A 17,863-nucleotide genomic window follows, 5' to 3' on the forward strand; every position below is an offset into this window, starting at 1 on the left:
TTAACAACATTAACAAAGTAAAAGATACAAATTACGAACACCAGGAATAAAAAAAAGAATATCATTATATGCCAATTGTTCGGAAAATATTTAGCATAGATGAATGCTATCAATAGCTTAATAGCTAAATGATAAATAGTACATGCTTCCCATGAAAGCATAAGGACCTGAGTTCTAGCCACATTAAATAATAATAATTTTTTTAATCTGGGCACATTGGCACATACGTACACTATAAGCAAGTGCTTGGGGGAGGCCAGGAACAGGCAGACTGTCCAGACGCTTTGGCTGGCCGGTCAGCCTAAGCTACTTGTAGAGGTCCAGCCAAAAAGAGACACTGTCTCAAAAACAAGATAAGCTGTGCCCAAGAAAGTACATCCAAGATTATTGTCTGGTTTCCATTGCACTCATGCATGCATGCAAGAGCACAGACACACACAGACACACACACACACACGCACGCTCACGTGCATGCACACGCACAAACCTATATACATGCATTCACTATACACACAGGAATTAGAGAATTGTATAATTTATATTCATAATCTAAACCAACTAGAATATAAATGCATCAAAAATCATATGCAACTAAAATAAAATTTATATTTATATTAAATTCCTAATTCAAGACTTTTTTAAAAATCCAGGGCCAGATAGTGTCACTGATGAATTCTATGAAATATCTAAAATCAATCAATAGAAATATTTCATAAACTTCCAAAAAATGCAGGAAAGAAAACTTTCCATATTATGAGGTCAGAATTGTTCAGATACTAAATGCTACAAGAATACTTCCAACATCTCCAAAATTTGCAAATTACATCTCCGTGACTTATTCTAAGCACAAATTCTTAGACTTAACATTAAAAGCACAGTCTATAAAAACTGAAGAGGCAAAGGCAACCTACAGGCTGAGAGAAAATCTTTGTGATGCACACAGACAAAAAGTAAATAACTAAAATTTAGAATACATAGAGAACAACTGAAACTTAACAAAACTCTAAGCCTAAAAGAGAATTTTTTTAAATGGCCATCAAGATGGCTTAGCAGGTAAAAGCACCTGCTACCAAACCTGACAATCTAGGACCTACACTGTGAGAGAACCAACTCACATGAGCTGTCTTCTTAATTTTCCTTGTGCAACATGGGACCTAAAAATGTACTCACAACTGAAAGGAAAAGTGTAATTTAAAGATTGAGTTATTAGTTTATGTAGCAGTACTAGAAATAATAAACCACTCAAAATGGGACAAAGAAGATATTTCACCAGAGAGTATAAGTAGCAAATAAGCTCATGAAAATATTTAACAATTAAATTATTCATTAGGAAACAGTTCATTGAAATTCTAATGAGTTCTAAATGAAATTCTCAATGAACATTTATCAGAAAGCCTAAAATTAACAAAAAGTGATACCAAATGCTGGTGAAGATACAGAGAAACAGGATCATTTGTACGTTGCTGGTGGGACTGTAAAAAGATAAAGCAGAGGCCGAAGAGAAGGCTTCAGGTCCCATAAAGACGTAAACAGGCATGGCTGTGGGCATCTATAAGCCCTGTGCTGTGACTGGCAAAGAGAGGACCGCTGGGGCTCACTGGTGGACAACCTAGCTCCAGGTTCAATGGGACTCCCTGTAGCAAGGGAATAAGGCAGAGTGTGACAGAATAGGACACACACAGGAACAATATAAACATGTTAGAAAACAGAGGGCAGCTCCTTACAGAAAGCAAACATGCACTTACCATACAATCCAGCAACTGTATTCATGGGCATTTATTTAGTATAACAAGGAATTTTTGTTCACATAAAAACGCACACATAAATGTTTAAAGCAGTTTTTTTTTTTCATAGTAACCTAAACTATAAAGACTCAAATGTTCACCAATGTCTGAATGGTTACATTGTATCTTTTGTGAATACCACATATCATGAAGACTATTTGACCATGAAAAGGAACAAAATATTGGTATACTGAACAGTATAGTTGAAGTTGAACCGCATTTTCCTGAGTGACAAATGCCAATGTTAAACATACTAGGGTTCCTTTTATATAACCTCCTTTAAACAAACAAACAAACAAAAATGAAAAGCAGGTAAGTAGTTGCCAGGGGTTGAGAGAGGGGGGAAGAGGTTAGTCACATAGCACATCACAGGCAGCCTGGAGATAACAAAACTATTCTCTACCTCCAATGTGGTGATAATTACATATAACTACACATGTAACAAAACTGAACAGGATTAAATACACACATACACTGCTAATGAAACATGAATAGCTGTTTTATGTTAGTTTCTTGCTTTGAAGTTGTACTTTAGTTACATAAAATATTACTATTGCAGCATAGCCAAAACCTGCACATCCTTCTCTGTCTCCAGGTTCTCCCTGACCCCTCCCATCCATGTACCCTGCTAGATTTGGCTCCCATATCCCACATCCAGTGCCCCAGCCTAGTCTAGCCACCCAGGCCTGCTCAGAAACCAAGTTCTAGGCTCCCATCCAGACTGGTTCTGCCTACCCAGTCCACACCATATCCAACCTCTCAACCCAGCCAGATCTACCACCACAGTCCAAGCTTAGACCAAAATGCACATCCTGTACACCAGCCCAGACTCCTGTCTACCTAACTTCATTCCACCCAAACAATTCATTCACTAGACTCAATCTCCACGAGCATCCTCTCTTCTGACCTAACCTGCTCTGTCCATATCAACCTTAGAACTGATAAATGAAGTTCACATGCCCAGATCTCATCCCCAAATTAGGAACAATATGAAATATCAAGCCAGTATCTCTTCTCCCAAATCTACCATTTCTGTAGAAATGTCAACCAATGAGAATTATCTGAGACAGAATTTTAAAGAAAAATCGTAAATTTCATCAAAAAAAAATTCAAGAAGACACACACAATGAATTAATTTAAAAAAAAAACAGCCCACTGAAATTAAAAGAATGAACTTAAGGAAAATGAACACTTGAGTGATGCTCAAGAAAACACATGGAGATTGATGGGGAGCACACAGACAGTTTAGGACTTAGAAAAGAACTCAATAGATATAAACTACAAAGAAGGCTCAAGCTAAAACGAAGATGGAACTGAAAAAAACAAAATCCAACTAGAAAACTCAAAGAAGAACTAACAGAGACTTTAAAGAATCAAGTACAACATTTTAAACAAAATGTAGTTTAGATCTGCATAATCAAGAATAGGTACAAATATCATAAAGTTGAAAATGTAACTTTTATTCTCCTATAATTATTGTCTCTCAGGTCTGCTAATATAGACCTAGTCTTGGAAGCTTCCAGCCTCTATACAATCTTATCTAGAATAGTTTTAGCCTCCAAGACTTAATGCTGAATAACCTCACCCTTTCTTGTTCTTTCTGAATTCTGTTGGGCTACTTCAATTCAGCTATTCTGGCTCAAACTCCTCTCCAAGCCGACTGATTCAGTCTGGCTTCTTTCTAAGCATCTGACTGAATTACTCTGCTTGGCCTCACACTAACTTTGGCAATCTGTTCGAATCTTCTGCCTACTTCTCATTTCCTGGCTCATTCTGTCTCCACCTGCATCTAGCTTCAATCTACCTCTGTAAAACTCTCCTAGTAAAACTGGCTCCTTTTTCTCCCTGCATTGTTCCCTCAAGTAGCTTCCCTTTCCTTTCTCTTCTCAAATGAGAGTTGGGCATCGCCTATTCTGTCAAGTCTTTCTCTGATTCATCACTTTGTCTACCACTCAGTTAGTTATCATTTTCAAAGATGGGTGTTTCCTTCTACAGACTAATTTTACCTTTACTGTTTGGAATTAAAGGTGTGAGCTAAGGGCTGAGCCAAACCACAATTAGAAACAGGTTTTTTCAGTAAATAACCTCAGAGTTTACTGTATGATCAAATATCCTGCAGCATAAAGTGAAGGTCGGTGTTACAGGACCTTTTGCCTAAGGTCATACTTACTCTCCTAAACTGTCGCTACGGAGGAGTGATACATATATATTATAAAAGAAATAATTAATGTACTATTATGACCTAAATAATAAGTGCTTGCGATTACATAAATAATACTATTTTGTAAGATTTCTCAGGGTAGACACCAAAAGCAATGCACAAACTCTGGACTGAGACATTCTTTCTAAATGAAGTATTCTTTATAATGTTATATCATGTGTCCTTTCTAAGCTAGTTTATATATCTAATAATTCCCATTTGTGAAGTGTACCTGTCTCTCTTTTTTTATTCACTTTCTGCACAAATCCATCACACACACACACCCTCTGTATGTTCTCCATACCATAGTGGATCTCTGTCCTCTGTGTTTCATGTGTGTTCTGTGCTATGTGTGCTCTGAGGCCAATGCCCTCAGTAGCCAACTCAGGATAAGCTACATAAAGTTCCAACCAGAATAAATTACAACACATTCATTGTATATTCTTCATTGAAATGAGGCTTAACTGACTTTGGAAAAACATTAGTTAAAAAAAAAAAAAACTCGGGTTAGGGATTTAGCTCAGTGGTAGAGCACTTGCCTAGGAAGCGCAAGGCCCTGGGTTCGGTCCCCAGCTCCGAAAAAAAGAACCAAAAAAAAAAAAAAAAAAAAAAAAAACTCAAATACTTACAAATAAATGGATCAGGCACAAGACAAAATATCAGGCCAGAAAGATAAATAAAGGATCTAAACCAAATACACAAGAAATAGGAAATTTAAAAAATAAATAAATATTTTTTTAGAAAATGAAAGAAGCATATAAGAAATATAAGCTACCATGAAAAGACCGAAAGTTCAAGGAAATAATCCCAAATTAAGGGGAAAACATACACATAGTGACACAAGAGGCACAGAGAGCACCAAACAGGCAAGACCAGTCAAGAATAGCTCCACTGCCTCTCATACACCAAACGCTAACTATAAAGAACAAAGAAACTATGCTGAAGGCTGCAAGAGTAACATACACACACACACACACACACACACACACACACACACACACACACACACACACGAAAACATAATAACAGCTTGTTTCTCAATGGAAACTTTGAAAGGCAAAAGAACCAAGAACAATGCACTCCAAGTCCTAAAAGACCAGATAAGACTAATATACTCTGCAAAACTATCTACCATAGTTCAAGAAGAAACTTTCCACAATAGATACCAACAGCCAAAACAAAACATTTTACATCAAACAAAGACTAAAAGAAAGATAGAAGGTAATATTTAGGGCTGAAGAGAAGAATGAGCACAGCCAAGAGACTGTGGGAAGACATACAAAGCTATAATTGTACAAACACAAAGTACTACTAAGATCACACCACCACCAAAAAGGATGACCACTATTAGCACACACATTTCAAAGACTATAAATATCAATACCCTCAATTCTTCAAGAAAAAGACAGAGGCTGACTGAATGGTCCAAGAAACAAAACCCATCTGTTGTCTATAAGAAACGTGACCTAGCTTTAAACACTGGCACCAACTTAAAAAAATGGACAAAAGTACTCCAACCAAATGGGACCAGGAAACATGTATATATCTATCCTAATATCTGTCAAAATGATCTCATACTAAAACTAATCAGAAGAAATAAATGGGGGAACACTGTATTCTAATCAAACTAACAGTTAAATAAGACATTACTAACCTGAGCATGTATGCACCAAACTCTGGAGCATCCAATTTCACACAGACAGTAGTACTACAGGACTTAAAGACATAGATTTAAGATCAATTCATTACTAGTGGGTGATTTCAAAATCCCATTTTCTCCATTAAACAGTTCATCTGAACAACAGCAAAAAAATGAGGGCATTTAAACAGAGGACATCATAGTAAATGAACTTAACTGATATCTACTTAATACTCTATTGAAACAGCTAAGAATACAAAAAAAAAAAAAAAAATCCGCTAGTAACACACAAACCCGTGGAGATTAAACAGTTATTTAAGGAATGATAAATAGGTCAAAGAAGACAAGGAAGACATAAAACAAAATCTCAGAACTAAATGAAAATGAAAACAGCACACCAAAACCTCTGGGACACAGTGAAAGCACACCTTTAAGAGAAAATTATAGTCCTAAGTGGCTCCATTAAAAAAAAAACAAACAAAACATAATAAACACAACTCAGAACAAAAATTAATGAAATAGAAAAAAACAATTACAAAGAATAAATGGATCTAAGACATGTTTTCTTGAAAAGATAACTAATATTGACAGGCCTTTGGCCCCAAAATATAGGTTAAGAGGGAAATATTACAAAAGACACCTAAGAAATGCAGAATAATATAAAATATCATAAAAGAAGAAATTCAGAAGAATTCTACCAGAATTTTAAAGATCCACAGCCAACGCTTCTTGCTTCTTAAATTATTCAAAAAGAAACAAGAAGCGGCAGCAGGCACACTTCCATCATTTTCTATGAAAGCCGCTGTCACTCTAATACCAGGAAAAGACACAATATTCTGTAGACACATGGGCTCAAAAATATTCAATAAAATACTCACAAACAGAATAACAATGTCTATATCATGAGCAAGTTGGCTTTTACCCCTTAGTACAGAGATGGTTCAACATACATAAGCCAAAAAATAAAATAAGGCACATAGATTTTAAGAAAAAAATCACATGATCAAATCAAAATTCAACACATCATGATATAAGTTAAGAGAACGTAGAACTGGAAAGAACATACCTCAATATAATAAAAAGTTATACATGGGAAACCTACAGGCAATATAATCCTAAATTGAGAAAAGCTTTAAAAATCCCAGTGAAATTAAGGAAACAGGATATCTACTATCTTCACTCCTTTTCAAAATTGTGTTTGAAATACTAGCTGAAGCAATAGAGCAGCAAACGGAAATTAAAGGGACACAAACGGGAAGAAGTCAAGGTACTATTTATAGATAACACTCTACCATACATTAGAGATTCCCGAAACTCTACCAGAAAATTTCTAAGAACTCAAAATAAATTTGCAATGTGGCAAGATAAAGAATCAACTTGCAACACCTTTTCTATATACCTACAAAAAAACACATAGAAGGAGGCCATGGACATACTACCATTCATAACAGCCTTGAGGAAAATAAAATATCTAGGAATAAACCTAACCAAGGAAGTGAAAGACCTGTACAATGAAACTAAATCTCTGAATGAGCTAGAAACAGACACTAGAAAACGGAAAGACAACTCATGCTCAAGGATTGGTAGAAATAACACTGTCAAAATGGCTATCATACCAAAGAGATATTTACTGAGCCCCTGAAACTGCTAAAAGAAAATATAAGCAATACCCTTCATAATAAAAGTATGGGAAATGAATAGGCTTCCATTTGCCCAAGAATTAAGGCCAAAAATTAACAAATAGGCCATCATGAAACTTAAAAGCTTCTGCACAGCTAAAAACAAAAAACAAACGACAAAAAAAAAAAAAATCAATCAACTAGGTGAAAAGGAATCCCACAGAATGTGAGAAAATCCTTGTCAACTATTCATCTGACGGTAGGTATATATCAAAAATATATAAGGAACTTCAAAAACAAGAAGTCAAAACAAATGACCCATTCAGAAGTGGGCCTAGGATCTGAACAAAAAAAAAAAAAAAAAAAAACACAAGTTAAGAAATGTCTTTTAAAATGTTCATCATTGTTAGCAATAGGGAAACACAAATCAAGACAATTTTGAAAGTTCATCGTATCCCAATCAGAATGCCAAAGATCTGCAAAACAAATGATAACAAGAACTGGAGGGATGTGGGAAAAGGAACTGTCATTCACAGATGGTAGGACTGCAAACCTGTCCAGACACTGGACGACCCTGTGGATAATTCTCGAAAAGTTAAAAATAAATCTGCCGCATGACCTAGCTAACTCCTTGGATTATGTTCAAAGAGCACACAAAGAAAATCACACTGCAAAGATAACTTTTCTCAACCATGTTCACTACTGCCCTATTCACAAAAGCTAGAAAATCTAATCAACCTAAAAGTTTACAACCAATAGGAATAATGAAAACATGGTCCACATGCCATGTAACGCTATGCAGCAGGGAAAAAAACAAAATAATGAACTCTGCAAGTGAATGGATAGAACTAGAAAAGGTTATATTGAGTGAGGTACCCCCGATCCAGAAATGCAAAGGTCATATGTTCTCTCACTGGACGCTCTTATGAGCCAAATGTTCAGATATGATTGTATATGGATATCTGGGGGTAACTGTAAAAATGAAGTAAAAGGGACCATTGCCAAGGTGGGGAGATAGGGAAGCAATAGAGAGGAAGGAAGGGTTTAGGGAAGAGTTAGGGAGATAAATACAGGACAAGGAGAGAGGAGTGCAAAATAACAGTAAGGATGCTGAAACGTTACAAAGAACCATACTACTAACTACCTAAAGACAGAAGAAAAATCTTATAATGCTCATACATGGTCACATCTGAGCTGGCAGTATTCCCTGCAAGGGCTAAAGATCATCTAACAAAAACCCAACAGTAGGCATGAGAAACCCTATTTTAAGTTGTTAGTCAAACTTGTCCCAGACTCCCGAAACATTACAGGCTACTGCTATTGCTTTTATTTGCCCTAAACAGCCTAAATACAACTATTTAGTCTCACATGGGCAGATGAGTGTAGTTCTTACCCCTCATTAAGACCTCTCTTTGCAACTCAGACCACAGAAAACCATAACCAATCAAAACATAGAGTTGTAGAGCCTAGTCCCAATGTATACATCTATAAAACATCTCCTGAACCTAAAGTTCAGGGAACATTGCTAGGAGGGGGCAAAGCTCTAAGAGTCAGAGAACCAGAGGTTTGCTATGAGGTTCCGTCTTCTAGCTTTGTCTGAAGCTACACTATAAAGGCTCACCAACATAACTGCCTAAACCTCAGGTGAACGTGAACGAGAGCAGACATGCTAATGTCAATTGGGGAAGGCCCAGCAGGCCTCAACCTTATAAATACAGGCGAGTAAGGAATGCTGAAAGGGAGAAAGTATCAGTAATGCAAGCATATATACAACTAAGATTACCCGAATTGAGCAGGTCCCAATACTTAGAAATATATATGTATATAGATGTAAAATATATACTTAGAAATATATATGTGGGGTTGGGGATTTAGCTCAGTGGTAGAGCGCTTGCCTAGGAAGCACAAGGCCCTGGGTTCAGTCCCCAGCTCCGAAAAAAAGAACCAAAAAAAAAAAAATATATATATATATATATGTATATTTATGTAACAACAGTTACTAAAAAAGAAGACATCATGAACGTGAAAGAGTACAAGAAGGTAGGGTTTGGAGGGAGGAAAAGGTAGGTGAAATGATACAATTTTATCGTAATATCCAAAAACAAAACATTAACTTTCAAAAAGCATGGAACCAAAAAGTTAAAAAAAAAAAAAACTAAGTTAAAAAGGTGACTGCTTTGTTGTTATTTTGGTTTGAGGCTAAGTCTCACTACAGAGCTCTGTCTGTCCTATGAGCTCACTGTATAGACTAGACTGGCCCTCAAACTCAAGAGATTGCCTGTTTCTGCCTCCTGAGTTCTGGGATTATAGGCATGCACCGCCATGCCTGCCTCAGTGATTGCTTTCTTAGTGTCAAATTAACCCATAATCTTAAGAGAAACATTATCTTAAAGCGTGAAAGATCACTATTTTGACAGTACAGGACATAGTATATAGTTATGTTATAACAAGGTTCTTGATAGTGAGCTCAGTCTAATGAGTTACACCTACAAAAAATACATGCATTAAAAGGAAATCTTTCTAAGTCCTTTTCCTTGGTTAAGGCAGATAAATTAGATAATGAAGATGTTAAAAGGAAGACTGAGGATGGTAAAAATGACTCAGCCTGTAAGAACACCTGCCCCCAAGCCTGCTGAGCTAAATTCAATCCCTAGGGCTCACATGGTGGTAACAAAGAAGCGGCTCCTACAAGCTGTCTTCTGATCTCCTACACATACTGTGGTGTGTATACACCCATAAATGCAAACATCCACATAAAAAATAGGAAAACATTTAATTAAAAAATATATATCTACACATAGACTATATCCCACTCTCAGGTGTCATCCAAAAAATTCTTTTGAGCAGTGAATAGCAGTTAATGCAGAAAATCACAAATGGTCTAAGTATAGAGAATATGTGTCTGTGAAGTGCTCAGCCATAAACCAGACATATATATCATATACTCCTCCAAGGCTAAGAAACATCTTAGAATAGGGGAGGGAAAGAGGCAGAGGTTAGGGGAAGCCTGGGTCAAAATTGTTATCTTCTGTTATCTATAATACTGTTATCATGAACTCAAAGCAGCTGTGACAGCCTGCACAAGGTCAGGAGAATCAACATTCTGGTAGAGTGGTACCTACCTCTAGTTACTACTGACAGGTGACACCTTCTGGTGAAGAAAGAGTCAGATCTCTTTAAGGACATGGTTTCTGTTAAGTCAGCCATGCCCTAGTGGATGGCCTGACACCTATGCATATATGGGCATCACAAATCAAAAGCAATAGGCTGAGAGGAGGCATAAAATTGACAAAGACTGGAGGTGGATCTAGTAGTAGTTAAGGGAAGGAGTGTAAGGCATCAAAATGCATAATGTATTGTATGCATAAATGAAAGTCTTAAAGGTAAAAAAATACTGTAATAAAAAGATTAACTAAATGTTAAAACACATAATACAGATAATTTGCTGTAGTAATATCCCATCCATAGGATTTTCCAAAGCTACTATAATCATGTGAAGGGTCTTCTCAAACAATAACAGAAATTATTTTAAATTTATTTCCATTTTTTAACATAATCTACTTCCATGCCACCCTGAATGCACCATATCTTGTCAACATAAATATAGCCAAAAGGGAAATGTCAGTGACAGTGAAAAAGCAATGTTTATTTAATCGGCTCCAAAAAAAATCACCCAATCAATTTTAATAGAGATTGCCATTAAAAACTGAAAGAAAAAGAAAACAACAACAAACAAAGCACCAATCTCAGGAGCCTGAATTATAAGTGCTGTATCACTGTTCTGCAAGCTAGAAATTAAAAGACCAAGGTGCTAGCAAAATTGGCTTCTCTCTTTGGCTATGAATGGTAAACTTGTCAGTGTCCTAACATGAACTATCATCTGTATGTGCACACTCCCAGCATCTCTTCCTAAACCCAGCAGTCCTGCTGGATTTGTAAGCCATGCTATTCATGATCTTATTAAAGAAGCACAGTAGATGCTGAGTATCCCTAATCTGAACACCAAATCTTTAAATGGATTCAAATTCAGGATGTTCAATTGGTATTTATAAAATTCATATACTTATTTCAGAATTTGAAAAAATAAAATTTGAAATACTTGTCCCAAGTGTTTAGGATACCATACTTGGTTCCAGTTCCATCACTCAAGTTTCCCAAATATCACATATTAGTGTAACAGCAATTCTCACTGTACTTATAAAAACTAAGTCAAACAGTCCGTAAGTCAGGCAAGATGGTAGGGCCTGTAATCCCAGCAGTCAGGAGCAAGCGAAGTAAGAATTCAAAGCCAGGGCAAGCTGAACTACATGGCAAGAGAAAGGAGGAGGGGGGGGGGGGGAACGAATCTCTACAAATGATTAGTAAATTCAGGGTACTAAGCCTTTGCCTTGCTACCCCTCAAAACAAAACAAAGCTAACAGTTTGATTTTTCTGAAGCTAAACATCTGAAAATTAAGAGAACAAGATCCCATCTTTGACCTATCATTAACTAGTAATGTGAATGTAAGTAAGCTACTGGGATTCCCTCAGACATTAAATGTATTTTGTATCCTGAATACAATTATCAACTATCAATATCACAAAAGATAATCATCAAACTTTCTTTAAAAAAAAATTCAATGAAATTATGGTAAGAAATTCCAATATCCTTCTTTCATTTATTTTCATTATTTTAATTCTTCAACAACTATACTCTGAATTTGTAAAGATTGCCTATACATCTCTATAGACTAATTTTTATCTTACTTCTCTGAACAATCCCTCATCTTCCAACTACATTTTATATTTATACTTCTTTTTCCCCTGTGATGTTCATTTTTAACTCACTTAAAAATAAATCACCAAAATGCCTCAAATCCTGTTGAAATATATTAAGACATACAAAGAGGTGATAATTAAGCTGTTATAATAACTTAAACTCACTCCAAAACATAACACACTCCATGTAATTTCAAGGTTCTACACCTACCATACAAGTATCTACACATTCAGACAATGCACCATAACTTACACTGATACTCAGTATGGTCTTAAAAACTATTAAGACAACAGAAGCAAAAATATACATGTAATTATATTTTATATTTAATAATATAATATATATGGTAATGAATAGATAAATGAAAGGCAATTCACCATGTAATGCTTATGGAAGCAATTTGGATTTGCCTTTTCTCTTACCCTGTATCTCCCACGAGAAATAGTCTCAGCATTGACAACTATAAAACCAAACTTTGGATCAACTACAAAGATGCTCTATATCCTACAATATCGCATATCCAGCCAGGATTTAATCTGTTAGATAAAAAACAACAAACTTATATTAATTTGCAATTTGCTTGCTTTAATTTCAAAGATGTCTTAAAAATGCATTTCCCTTTGACTTATTATTGATGATTGTTTGATTAGTGTACTTATTTTAGATATTTAACATCATGGTAAAAATTAGGCAAAAGGGGGTCAAGAGTGGAAAGTATTTCTGAAACCCTATTCTAAAGCAGCACTTGAGCTGGGCATATGGTACACACCTACAATTCAAGTACTGGTAACCCTGTACCAGCCAGCACCACATTGTAAGAGCTTATCTCAAATAAGTAAATAAAAAAGTAGGTAAAACTGTTATTCTAGTCAGTGAGGTGGCCATCCCTATAATCTCAGCTACTCAGGATGCTCCAACAGGATGAACATTTGAGCTCATAAATTCATTTTAAAAAAAAAAGTAATCATAAAATAATTAGCTAATAAGGATAGAATTACTAGACCATTCATGAAAAGAAAATTATATTGTTATTTGGGGGAGGGGTTATTTATTTATTGGAACATAGTAAATAAATGTGCTGGCTGCTAGCCTAGCCAAAATAAATTTGAGCTCAAGGTTTGGAGAGAGTCCTAGCTTCAAAGAAATAAGAAGAGAAATGTCAGAGAAGAACACTTGACAGTTTTTATGTACCACACAAACCCAGTCATGAGCATCAGCACATACTTGAGGACACACCAAGTAGAAGAGATGGTAATGGAACCACTAAGTAGAAGACCTAGAGGACCTGTGACAAGAAGAATAAAGCTTATTTTAAAAAGGAAAAGAAGAAATGGATTTGTATACTTAGTAGTTAATTTTAAAAGCATACTAGAAAATTTGCCTAGTAACTCACTGGCAAATATTTTGTCTACTACATGTAAAGCCCTGGATTTGATTCACAACACTACAAGAAGTATGAAAGTTATATATGACCCAACAGGTTATATTCGGGAATATATATGTATAAACGAATAGAAAAAAATGCATTAAGTAACAATTTTTAAAAAGAGGTCATGGATTTAAAGGAGGGCAGAAAGGACTATATGAAAGGGTTTGGAAGGAGGAAAGGAAGAGAAAAACTAATTAAATTGTAACCTCAAAAATAACAAATATACATATATATGGAGTATAGAAGACTTTTTGAATATGAACACTTAGTAAACTTTATATTTATTTCTAAATATATTTTAAAATAATGAAAAATATTAATAGAAACAAAATTTCTCCCAAATAATCATGCTTTTTCTTAAAAACAATCTATATCTTATCACTCAATTTTGCTGTGAATTTTCAATTCCTCTTGAAAGGCCTATTAGAAGCTAGTGAATATAGTGGCTCAAGTCTATTATTTTCCAGTACTTTAGATGCTAAGCAGAATCACCACAAATCCATGGATAGCTTGGGCTACACAGAGAGTTCTAGGTCATCTTATACTAGAATTCGAGCCTGCCTTAAAAAAATAAAATAAAATAAAATAAAATAAAATAAAATAAAAGGAATCTATTAGAAATAATTTAAGAACATTATTCTGGGACTAGAGAGATTGCTCAGCAAAAAGAGCACTTGCTGTTTCTGTAGAAAAGCAGTATTTGATTCCCATCACCTACAAAACAGTTCACAACCACCAGTAACTCCAGTTCTAGGGAACCTGATGCCCTCTTCTGGCCTCTTGTCACTAGACACTAGCATAGTACATATACATACATGCAGGCAAACACTCATACACATTAAATAAAAATAATTAAATCTTCAAAAGGCTTTAATAAAATTCTAAATATGCCTAACTCAATTACAAAAATGATATAATACTATATTCTTTCAGCAGTAAAAACTATATTTTATCTTAATAAAACATAATTGATTTTTTCAAAAAGGTATACAGTGTGCTGCAATTTTTTAAACCTTTCAGAACATTTCTGGAACAAAGAGCAATAAACAGATACAAATTAGAGAAAAATTAAAATAAAAAAATTACTTTGTGTTAAATAACATTAAAAGAAACACAACATCCTTTCACCATAGCTAGCTAGAATCAAAATAGATCTAAGTTGAAATTTCCAAATGCATCAAAAACAAAGCCTTGTGACCAATGAATTTTCAAATTACAATATAATACAATACCCACACTAGTCAAAAGTGGACTAATATTACAAAATGCCTCCCTAGTTATTTTAAAGTCATTTCTTAAGCCTCTCAAAGAAGCTGACCCTTGAAAAGAAAACTTTCAAAGCGTTCAGAAAGTGTCAATATATGAAGCAAATCTTTTTCCCTAGTATTCACCAATGCTAGTGAAATTCTAGGGGTCAACTATGATTGATGTGAAAGATCTATAAAACATGTTTGGCCTATTATTACTACTTCCCATCTCAACACTTTCCTTTCATCAAGATCAACCTACATTATATATACGTACCCATTTATGAAAAGAACACTTTAAGGAGACAACTCTAACTTATAGGAGGAGAGCCATTTGACCTGATCATGTCACAATCAACTACCAATATTAATTTCCAGACGGAATATGGTATCAGCCACTACCAAAATGCTAAGAGCAAAAATATTTTGTTTACTTTAATGTAGTGTCTTAGATATAGTAAATATATAAAATATATACTTGCATATTACATATAAAATTTATATGTAAATAAATAAATCTAATAATTCTAAGGAACAAGTTAGTATTTAGTCTGGGGGCTCTCAATCACACCTGTAAGTCACAGAACTTCGTTCCTTTCTCTCCTACTTCTCTAAAGAGATGTAGTGTTTTATGAGTGGCAATGCTTCCAGCAAGACATTAAGTATGAGTTTGCAACTTCAGTAAAAACAAAACATTCTGACCAATGAATTTGCAACTTACATTAATATATTCATTTAAATACCTGTACTCAACGCATCTCACTCACTAAGTATCTAACTTCAGCGGGGAGCACTAGAGTTACAATAGACAGCGGCTGCTTTTATAGTGCCAAGTTCTGCTGAATCCCGGACACTATCTCAATTAGGAAGGGGCAGAACCATATCCGGTTCCCACTGAATACAGTTTCCCATGCTTCCCATCTTAAAAACTTTTACGTCTTCCCAGAAGAGCAATAAATATACGAAGACGCCAGGAAGAGTGCCTGTAGGGGAAAATGACTGATCAAATTAAATCGCTATATATGGAACCAGAAACTTCAAAACTTGTCAAACAAATTACAGCCGCAAGAGCACTGTATGTGTTGCCCCTTCTTTCCCACTTCTTCCATGGAGCTAGCTTCCACAATCCCTCAACAGCAGTTTTGACTTACTGGTTAGTTGGAGGTGCGGTCAGCGGTATGGCCACCTCTTCCTCCTCGTATTCTGGTCCATCCAAGGAGTCACCTTCATCCACTGTCCCCAGACCGGAGCCCAAAGGAGGCAACAGAGGAGGAGGCGGCAGAGGAGGGAATCCGCCGCCCGGCCCGAGAGTCTCAGCAGGCAGAGAGAGAGTCCCCTTGATGAGAGCGATGTCTCCGGCAGGTCCAGCGGCTGCAGCACCCGCCACGCCAGCTGCAGCACCGCCGGTCAGCGCGGCGCCCCCCAGGACACCAGACACCGGCCCGGTCCCCAGGAACCCGGACCCCGACGCGGCTCCCCCACCGAGGGCCGCAGCCAGGTCGGTGTCCGCCAGCCCAGGACACGGGGCGACTGCCATCGGAGGGGCCGCGGGTAACTTTACCCGGCACGCTGCTGTGTAGGCGCTGGAGCCCGTGGCCGCGGCGCCGCCGGTCCCCGCGGTCGCCGGGCCGCCTTCCTCACTGCCCGCCTCGGCCGCCATCATGTTGAAGCCCGCTCTCCCCTAGCTACCCCGCCGCCCGGGAGCCCCGGGGGCCACCAGGCCCGGGCTGCGAGCCGCCCCACCCAGGCGCGTCCCCCTTCAGCTCTCCAGGCAGAGGAAACAACAACAAAAGGAGAGCGCCCGCCGCCGCGCCCCCTCCCCGGGCCACAGCCCAAGCTCCGCAGCGCTGGCTTGCTTACGGGAAGCGACGCGGGCAAAAAAGCCCGGCGCCTGCAGAAACGCTAGGCGAGTCTCGCCGCGCACACCCACACTCACGCGCACACATGCACAGGGGCGCCAAACTTCCTGGCTACGCTAAAGAGGAAGGGAAGCCCGCTGCAGCGGCTGAGGCAGCGCCGCCTCGGCCGCCGCCGCCGCGCCTCAACACCGGGGTTCCGGCCGCCCCCACCGCAGCCACCCCAGGGGCTGCTGGTGCCGCGGCCGCCGCAGCCTCATCTCCGCCGGCCGGAGACCCGAGCGGTGGGAGGGGCGGAGGAAGGGGGCGGGTCCACAGAACCCGACTCGGTAGCTTGCTACCTGCGGCTCTCCGGAGCGAAACCCGGGAGAGAAAGGAGGGCGGGGCCGGGAGGAAGGGAGGGGAGGGGCGGAGGGGAAGAGCCCGGGCTTCTGCGCAGGCGCCTCCCGGGAGCGCGTCCGGACAGAAGAGAAGGAAAAGAAGCCTGGGCAGGAAGCGGCGGGCGCGCGCGGAGGCGTGGCACACTTTCCCACTGAGTGGAATGGGAAGTGTGGGTTGTGGCGTGTGGTCCCTCCATGCCACCCGGATCGGTGCAGGCCTACCTCTCCCGGCTTTGTTAACAGGGAGAGAAGGAAGATAGCTCATCTCCGGGCCGGAGCGACTGGAAGGTCCAGGAGGCGGTGGAAAGGAAAGGTTGATTCCAGGAAGTCCATTTGCAACTTTATAACTTGTAGAAAAATGGCCTTAGTGGCCCGTGCAATCGACAACAAAAGTCAAAACAATATTCATAGTTATTCCTTTCCGTTGCATGATATAAATCACCGTATAAGTTAAGTAAAATAATTTAAACCAAGATCCTGGGACCTAAGAAAACAATGGATGAAAGGAGCCATGGAAAGTCTGAAGTAGACCACTACATAGATCAGTTCTCTTCACCAAATGTCTCTTCAAATACGTGTGCCTGTCAAATAAGTAATGAAGTATGAAGAGGAAAAGTGCCACCGAAGTCATAAATCAATGTATTTTTGTCCTAATTTGTATGCAAAAATCTGCAACACATTACTAAAGACTCACCGGCCGCATGTGCAAACTTGGCAAAATTATCAAACTCAAATCGATGTTAATGTACCCAAGGAAAAGGTTTTGTTTCCCGAATGTGTTTCCCATTCATAAACACACACTCAACTGTTAGTATTGTCTTTTGGTGTTGCCCAGGGAAAGATTTTAGGGCCCTGGTGAATTCCAAAATTATTATCTTGTGTAATTGGTGCACATTTTCCCAAACACAGTAAATCATCTCTAGCTTATCTACAATACTTAGTATAACCTA

The 17,863-nt window shown here is 38.0% G+C and overlaps 1 protein-coding gene and 1 long non-coding RNA gene across 3 annotated transcripts in view; both read right to left on the minus strand.

Moving 5' to 3' along the window:
- The window catches only part of Rasa1 (RAS p21 protein activator 1), an 83,572-nt gene extending 66,229 nt beyond the window's left edge, over nucleotides 1–17,343 (minus strand). Inside the window, exon 1 of one of the 2 annotated variants that reach the window (XM_039101802.2) lies at nucleotides 15,829–17,343. In XM_039101802.2, coding sequence (XP_038957730.1) covers nucleotides 15,829–16,340 — 512 coding nt within the window. In that variant the 5' untranslated portion in view covers nucleotides 16,341–17,343. The remainder of the gene's footprint in view (nucleotides 1–15,828) is intronic. The other variant, NM_013135.2, reaches the window with a different exon arrangement.
- LOC134485569 (uncharacterized) lies at nucleotides 12,035–15,822 on the minus strand. The gene is made up of 2 exons (XR_010063694.1): nucleotides 13,226–15,822; nucleotides 12,035–12,537 (listed from the first exon to the last, which is right to left on the minus strand). It is a non-coding gene; the product is annotated as an uncharacterized LOC134485569 (long non-coding RNA).
- Nucleotides 17,344–17,863: the final 520 nt, after the last annotated feature.

The sequence above is a fragment of the Rattus norvegicus genome, chromosome 2 (genome assembly GCF_036323735.1).
Source record: "Rattus norvegicus strain BN/NHsdMcwi chromosome 2, GRCr8, whole genome shotgun sequence".
Taxonomy (NCBI): domain Eukaryota; kingdom Metazoa; phylum Chordata; class Mammalia; order Rodentia; family Muridae; genus Rattus; species Rattus norvegicus.